The sequence below is a fragment of the Paramormyrops kingsleyae genome, chromosome 3 (genome assembly GCF_048594095.1).
Source record: "Paramormyrops kingsleyae isolate MSU_618 chromosome 3, PKINGS_0.4, whole genome shotgun sequence".
Taxonomy (NCBI): domain Eukaryota; kingdom Metazoa; phylum Chordata; class Actinopteri; order Osteoglossiformes; family Mormyridae; genus Paramormyrops; species Paramormyrops kingsleyae.
The window spans coordinates 18,922,824-18,931,717 of NC_132799.1; the positions used below are offsets into that span (position 1 = coordinate 18,922,824).

At 38.7% G+C, this 8,894-nt stretch overlaps 1 protein-coding gene across 9 annotated transcripts in view; it reads left to right on the forward strand.

Annotated features, from left to right (window-relative positions):
• Nucleotides 1-4,564, forward strand: part of LOC111839339 (LIM domain-binding protein 3-like) — a 48,225-nt gene extending 43,661 nt beyond the window's left edge. For all 9 annotated transcript variants that reach the window (XM_023803160.2, XM_023803168.2, XM_023803177.2 and 6 more), the window contains one exon: nt 995-4,564. In XM_023803160.2, coding sequence (XP_023658928.2) covers nt 995-1,084 — 90 coding nt within the window. In that variant the 3' untranslated portion in view covers nt 1,085-4,564. The remainder of the gene's footprint in view (nt 1-994) is intronic.
• Nucleotides 4,565-8,894: the final 4,330 nt, after the last annotated feature.

An 8,894-nucleotide genomic window follows, 5' to 3' on the forward strand; every position in this document is an offset into this window, starting at 1 on the left:
ATATTCATATAAATATAAATGATATATACTATATATACTGCAATAATTTGTTGTTGTTGTTGTTATTATTATTATTATTATTATTATTATTATTATTAGTAGTAGTAGTAGTAGTAGTAGTAGTAGTATTAGGGCTGGGGAATTTAACAAATATTAAAATATGGGTAGTTTCAGTGAAATAGAGAGCAACTAACATTACCTTAACTTTTTAGTCACACTTGAGGATTGTTTCTTAACCATTTCCCTGAAATAGGTAGCCAAAAATCAAAATACACAAAACTAGATAAAATGTTTATAATATGTAATCCACAATAAACAATCAATTTCTATGATAAGATCTATATTTTTGTTCCCTTTTTGTTTTGTCATGTTTTCTCATCTTCGTTACTCTTGATCTAGATTTGATTAAAAAAAATTTGTTTATTGCAGAAATAAATAACATTAAAAAACTGAAATAGGGAGCCAAAAATCAAAATACACAAAACTAGATAAAATGTTTATAATATGTAATCCACAATAAACAATCAATTTCTATGATAAGATCTATATTTTTGTTCCCTTTTTGTTTTGTCATGTTTTCTCATCTTCGTTACTCTTGATCTAGATTTGATTAAAAAAAATTTGTTTATTGCAGAAATAAATAACATTAAAAAACTGATTAACTACCCCAGAGTCAAAAACAGTTTAGAAAATTAAGTTTCATTTGAGTCTGTCTTAGAGAAAGCTTGTGAACATGGCCTTTGTGTCCTTTTGTGTATCTTCCACGTTAATTTGGGGATTCAATGTATAAATACTTGTGTGTTTTAATACTACATGCACTTATTCACAGAAAACTGTACAATTAATTAGTTATTTTTAAATGAATTCACATCCCTAATTATTGTATGTTATGAGCATATTACGCATAGCTTAGACACATAGCTTTCTGTGAGTTGCAGAAGATGTGTCTCGAGGTGTAGGTGGGGTCTGACAGCAAGCTGTGCTCCTTCCACAGGTTTGCCACATCAACCTGGAGGGCCAGCCATTCTACTCCAAGAAGGACAAGCCCTTGTGCAAGAAGCATGCCCATGCCATCAATGTGTAGACTCAACTCCCTCCACCCTAACCTTCCTGGACGTGGGACAATGCTGCCCTCTAGAGGATGACAGAGAAGAGCAGCACTGGGCCGCGGAAGAGTGATTTACTCTGCTGCTGATTGCACTGTTTGTCAGGGATGTGCACACTCTAGAGAAACATGCTTTAATTAAGCTGTGTGATTCACAAAATATGACCAAGATATTTTGGAATGCCATCTTTCTTAATTTAGATACACTTCTGTCTTTTTCACATGCTACTCAAGACTTGAAAAGATTGACTGTCATATTTTTGCCTTTATGATATAAATGTAAATAATGATAATAATCATTTCTAAAGATACTCTTTATGTAGACCCCTGCTAGAGAGTAGACTGATGAATTATGAAACTTTTTCTTGTTATTCATTTTTTTTAAACAAAATATCTTGGTCCTAAACTGATGAGGTTGTTCATAAACCTGTACTTTTTCAGAGTTTGTAATGAAAGGAAATGCTTTGTGAATATGAAATGACTGCTGCTTTTTCCTCCAGATAATATATAATATAAAATATTTTAACAGTCTAAATAACATATGAGTAGTTCAGTTATATATACACAGTATTTTTCAGGTTAATGTAGTGTTTTACTACTTAGTAATTAACTACGAAAAAACATTCTGAAGAAATTGGTATCTTGAAGAAATGACAGTGATTCTACAAATTCTACATGATCCTCTCACATCAATAGCTGAAACTTATTTAAGATCTTAAGCTCTGGAAGAACAGTAAAGTAAATGTATTTATTTATGTTCTAATCTTTTATTTATTTTCCATTTTAAGTTTTTAAATATTCTTTTTACATTATTTTACCTTGTTTTGAATCAGCAGTAGTACTTTGTGAACATTACTGCCACATCCAGTTTATCTGTCTGATACAAGGCTAATGACTGAGCTCTCAGTCACTTGCTGAAGATTTGGGGAGGGGGGGGTGTCTGGGAAGGGGGAGGGAAGGTACTTTTGGATCTGCTACTGGGATAGCAGCCGTTGAATGTTAGGGCTGAGGAGGGGGGTTGACTGTCACTCTGGCAGAAGGGCAGGCAGGTCCCTCAGTTTTCCTGTTATCTGCTGCAATAGGTGACAGCTGCTTGTCAAGCCAAGGCCTTTTGAACGTGTTTTGAGGCCTGACTCAACTTGCAAATACACCTTAAACTTTTTGAAACACTTTTGTATCCAAACTGGATCCAAACTCTTTCTACTACAGTATGTGTCTTTTTAAATTTAGGGCCAATACAGCCCTGTTCTATATATTCAATTCAACATCCACTTAAAAGGTGAATGCTTTTTAGGCTTTTGTGTGTCCTGGCTTTTGACACTGAATTTCTTATACATAATGTACGTTATACTTACACATATTGCACATTTCGTCCACCGGGGGGCGGAAACGTTTTATCATTATGCTTATTTCCCCATAATTCATTAAAAAAACTGACTATGATTGCGTTAACAAGTAAATCAGCTTGTGTAAGCCATATACTCACGTTATATGTTTGCAGCAATAACACGTTACTCCTTAAATAATTAATTTAACCCTTAAAAATTGAGAAGTTTTATAAATTGTGTCTGACAGAGTAATGATAAACAGTTTTGTAAAAATCTTTAAGGGCTTTCGTGAGGGTGGGGCTACATTAATGGAGGTGGGAACCCACGTGACCTAGCGAGGTAGGTAGGTGTTGTTACTGTCCACTCTGCGAGTAACCAGTGAAATTTTATTGATTAAGAATTCCACCTGATTCTGCTGTCATGAAAGTGATTTTAAAATTGTGAAAATTATACTGGAATTGAACTTCTGTGATGGATAAATCATGCAGAGCTAGAGGAGTTTTCAAATGATGATGAGCATCTGAAACTTTTCCCACCCCCTTCCCTTTCTGCTGATCACTTCACTGTCCATTCCCTGATGACCTCCTCCTCCTTCTTTAATCATTTGTTCATTCCATTTTATTCATCATGGTTTCGGTGCTCTTCACCCACCCCACTCTATCATTCATCACCCATTCACCCCCCCCCCCACCCCCCGTCACTGAGTCCATCTCACCTCTCAGCTTTATCATTTGGCCTTTCTCATACTTCTATATTCTCATCTTTCCATCAGCATACTTCCAGTGGCCTCTGAATCACCTCACCTGAAGTTAGTTATCCTCAATGCAATATCACCTCTGCCCCTTTATATCTATGTAGAGTGACTAGCTTCTAAACCTTGAGACTTTAAGTGTTTGGTTCTATGTGTGTTTACACTGGATTGTTTGCACCGTTTCTGTCGTGGTTCTTCTGCAGGGTTTCAGAACTTGGCTATGTGCAGCTTGAAAATGAGTCTAATGTATCTGCCCTGCGCTCGTTTTCCAGTATGATATGAGAAAATATGTATGTTGTAATAAATTAATGAGTTTAACGATGTAGCTTTCTCTTGGCATGCAGAGATAAGCAATCTTAAGGTTTCTTAATTTTTTTCCTTTAAAAAAACAAGGCATTGAATTATGATTGTAATGCTTTGATTTTACTTTTCACCTTTCTCCTTTGTAAACATTTATCTTTAATTTTTTTTCATTTATTTATTTTTGAGGCATGTGCTAAATTGCAAGGGTGGGAATGTTTTATACTTTTTATTATTACTGATTTGCTTTGCTTTACCTGGCTGGCATTTTGCGTGAACTAACAAAGAAAAGTTGATTTTGTCTGTTTATTGCTAGTCAGTGCTGGGAAAGAACTAAAGTCATGCACTGCCCTCGTTTTACAGTTTATGTTTTTAACTGTGTTAAAATCTTGCAGAGTATCATCTTATTGTAAATCTGAACAGGCAGCCTCTCAGGTGATCACTACAGTGTTACCGTGAATTCGGAGCTGCTCCGAGACGTTGAGATCATCTTTCATTGTTGTGATATGTGGTTCTAGAACGTCATGAGGTTGGGCTGTTGCTATAGGAACCTGGTGAGGGCAAGTGAAAGGTTCGGCACAGTTTTGGGGGCTGCTGGAGAACCCACACGGAGTCCTGAGCTTTGCTGACATTGTGAATGTCACCAATGATGTTTTGATCATCTGTATCTCGGTTTAGCAGAGGAGTTAACTGTGTTTGGAAGTAAAAAGTACACTTGTCTGGGTGTTGGCCATAACTCTAGGCTACTTGTGGGAAAACACAGCTTGATACATATTTATGACAAATGCTGAGATACTCAAAATACCTCAAAAGCCCTTTATATGATGTAATAAAAACCAGCTGTTTTACCACTGGCAGTGACATGAATTTTGCTGTTGTTTCCCACATGCTACTGAACTGTATTTTTTATTTTTTCCCTTTTTATTTATTTTATAATTATTATTTTCTGCGCTGTAACCTCTCACCACTGCCATGGAAGCTAATATACTTCGTCTGTGCATGGTACTGAAGAGTTTATTTGTACAACCAATTTGACCTAAGTAAAAAATAAATCCTGGCACTCAGGCAACAAGACAAGAAGTTTGTCATTATATTACGTTTTGTTATATGTCTTTTAGGGCCTTGTGAAGTATATCGCGGCCCGTAATGTGACTCATACGCATGAAGAATACGCCTAGAATACAAGTTAATATGGAAGGCCAAAAGGGTAAAATTGTGTTAATTTTTTCACCTTAACATGCTCAAAATTGACTTGTTAACACACACAATCGGTACCTGTTAATGTGTAAAGATGTGTACACGCGTTCACAATGTGCATGTTAATGGGTAATGATGTATTAACACGTACAAAATGTGTGTGTTAACCCGCCATAGTTGGTCGTAACATGTCCAGAAATTATGTGTTAACTCATTTGTGTGTTACGTTGTTAATTTGCTTTCCAGTCTCCGGCTCTGGCAACTTTGATCTCACATGGGGTACTGCAAACTCAGTTCTGTCGTCTTTTATTTTTATTAGCAACTGCATTTTTGCAAAGCATTTCAATAGAACATAATCTTAGTCATATGCACTAAAATGTAGTCATATTGCAGTGCCTTTCTCAGGCTTAATCATATTTATCCATTCACATAAGACAAGGACAACAAATAAGTCAAGGCACATTTATTTGTACAGCATATTTAAAAACAACAAACTGCTTAGCAGTTGATGTGAATCAATTTACAATAAAAATAATAGAGTAAGGGATTAAAAAGACACCGAACATCGAAAAACCATACAAATGGTTAATGAAATAGAATAAAACCACTAAAACAGTTACTTATTATTATTACTATTATTATTATTATTATTATTATTATTATTACATCCTTGTCAATATACAATTGCCTCCTTTTGCTCTACTATTGCTTTTTTGGTAAACTAACACATTACTGGACAGTCTAGCTTCAAATCAAACCCTCATTAAGTTTTAGTTTACTATCATTAAAACATTAACAACAGTGTGTGTGTGTGTGTGTGGGGGGGGGGGGGGGGGGGGGAGTTACAGCAGGTTTACTCGCTCAGTGCTTGTTTAGCATACAGATCATGTATGGAAACGACTTATACCGATCACGTCTGTCTGGGTGAAATTGATCACTATAGCCAGATAATTGAAAGATTTTTTTTCCTTTGCCTGTATGTCTCAGACAGATTACCATGTAGATGACATTAGTATATATATTGCTTGAATATAAGGTGATAAAAGGACAGTGTCGCTTTTTGCTGAATTGTATTCTTTCAAAATACAGTACAGCTGTTTCAAACACTTTTCAAATTACAGTACTGTACATATTAAATTACTGAACTGCGTATAATTCAACCACGCTATAATACAATACCGTACAGAAAATATATAGCTTTTGTAGCTTCGCTGCTGCATCTCAGTGGCTCGTTTTTGGCAGTTTAACATAAGCTTTGATTTGTCATTGAGTGGCATTCTCTTCCCGTCATGTTTTCTGTGCATGCAGCATTAGCCTCAGCTAGCTAGCCAGAAGCAGAAAGGGTAATTAATGTTAATGATAGAAAACTAAACCTTGATGAGCATTTGATTTGATTTGAAGCTTGAATGTCCACTAATGTATTTGTTTACCAAAAAGGCAGTAGTTGAGCTAAAAGAGGCAATTGATGTGTAGGGCACCATTCACATTGTCCCTTACCTATGCTCATGCGCGCAGGGTGTGGTGATCACGCAAGCCTAAGCAGGGGCTCTCGGGGCACGGGCTATTTGGTGTTTTTGGCACGCCGAAATAAAGACATCTACTTCTTGGCGCTCGACTTGTGGTGACTGCCTCTTGACTTTTTTCTGCTGCAGGTTCTTGAGCGTACAGCTGAACAGACCCAGGCTTTTGTAGCTACCAAGTCTGCTCTGGCAAATGTGACCATGCTGGCCCATCCGTTGTCTGATGCTCTGGTTGTGCTCACCACTGACTATGCTGTGAGGGCTGTGCACGAGCAGTTCGTGGATGGTGCCTGGCAGCCGCTGGCCTTTTTCAGCCAACGGCTCAGGCCACACGAGCGGAAGTACAGCACCTTTGACTGTGAACTTCTTGGCCTGTAATTGGCACTTCCGGTTCCTCATAGAGGACTGCCCAATCACAGTTTTTGTTGACCACAAGCCCCTGACGTTTGCGATGGCTAAGACATCTGAGCCTTGGTCTGCTTGTCAGCAGCGGCAGCTCTCCTTTATATCGGAGTTCATGACTGACATCTGCCATGTGGCAGGGAAGCATAACCGAGTAACGGTCTCTCCCACTCGGTGGCAGGCGCTGTGCACTTGGGAGTTGATTACACTCGATTGCCAGCAGGTCGATCCAGAGGTGTAGGCTTATAGGACCGCAGTCACCAGTCTGCGGCTGGCAGATGTTCCCTTCCTTGACTGTAGCACCACCCTCCTGTGTGATGTTTCAACTGGTCTAGCTAGGCCTATCGTGCTGGCCGGTTGGTGTCATCACATCTTCAAGGTGGTGCATGGGATTTCGCACCCAGGCAGATGAGTATCTCCGCGTCTGATGGCCGCAAAATTTGTCTGGCATGGGCTGCGGAAGGATGTCCGTAGTTGGGCCACCTCCTGCATTCAATGTCAGTGTGCTAAAGTGCACCAACATACCAAGGCACCACTAGCACCTTTTGTGGTGCCTGAGCGCCGTTTTGACCACGTACATGTGGACCTGGTCAGGCCTCTTCCCCCTTCCTTGGGTTTTACTCACCTGCTAATGGTGGTGGACAGGTCTACTCAGTGGCCAGAGGCCATACCTTCTAAAAGCTCCTCGTTCGTGTCCATGTTCATCATTCCATTTAATTAAACTAAAATAAAACGAAACATATTTGTTTATTTTCCGTTTCTTGTTTATATATACTCAAAAGGGAAGCAAGTGAAACAAATACGGAGCTTTTAGAACATGCCATCCCGTCCAAGCACCAGGCTGATTCCTTCTTGGGGTGTCCGGTTACGTCCCCCGGCACTCAGAGCACGGCAATTGTAGTTTCTGTAGACGATTCGCCTGTAAATTGTTATTATTTTAATTTAGTCGTTCTTGTTGCTTTTGTGCAGTAGGCCTATTTGTTTTTAATAAATTAATTTTAAGATAATTACATTTTGCGGGAGTCCCGCGATTAATTCTATTCTCCCGCAACCCGCACATACATGAGGACCTTACCGCTCGCACCCGCATTCACCCATCAAATCTTGTCCCGCGCCGCACTCGGTGCGTTGGGTCCCGTGGGAGTGCAGGTCTCTACTTAGGAGTCCTCTCCAGCTCTCTTAAATAATTTAGGAGCTGAGACCAAGTCTTAACACTTAAGAATGTTTATGCACTTATTCTTAAGTCTGGGAGTAGGAGCAAAATCACGTCACTCTTAGAATTGTGACGCATTTAAGAGTGAAATTTTACTCTGAGAAGTTTTATGCATACCGGCCCAGGTCATCTTTGTATAGAAAAAAAAATCTGCCAATATATATATCAAAAAAATTGCACAACAAGCTAGGCTTTTAAAAAAAATAATAAAAATAAATAACCTTTAAAATAAATAACACTTTTGTGCCAGAAAGGCTTTATAGCAAAGAGGATAACTATTCCCAAATTAATTAAAAACAACTTAAATAAAAATAGGCCTAAATGAAAAAAATAAATAAATAAAATAAAGCCACGGGGCCTAATAACCTTAACAAATTAACTCACAATATTAAAAAATATATGTACTGCACTACAAGCTAGACTTTTTAAAAATAAATACAAATAAATAAGCTTTAAAATAAATAACACACTGTGGCTATATTTTTATGACTTGCTTTAAGGCATGCTTGCGTTCAAAAAAACAAGCTCCCGGACCTTGGATGGGCTTAGTCTGTTTCTTCTGTCTGAGATAATCAGTTTTCGAAAAAATTCTTTCAGATGGCACAGATGTGGCCACAATGCAAAGTCTTGCCTTCATGACCTCAGAAAGGGTTTTGTATACAGCAGAACATCTCCACCAGGCCAGAGGGTCTGATGTGCGGGGTAAGAGTGGCTTTGCAAGGTAGGCCCGCATCTCCATCATAGCATCTGTCTTAGAAGTGGTAGCAGAAGGCCTCAAGCTTGCTACCCTTTCATCAAAGTCCTCCCAGAACATGGCCCCTGTACTGGCAGTCACACTAGGGTCTGAAGCATTCTCCTCCTCCTCACTCTGAGCTGGGTTAATAGCTGCTGCAGCTGCTGTAACCCTCTTTACTGTGTCTTCTGCTGCCTGGTGATTGACAAAGGCTTGCTTTTTGAACCTTGGGTCGAGGCAAGTAGCATCAGCAAGCTTCTGAATGTGTTCCATTTTGCCAAACCTCCTAGTCATTTCTGACATCAGGGAATCCACTAGCTTTTTAACAGGGCCAAAGCTGGAGGG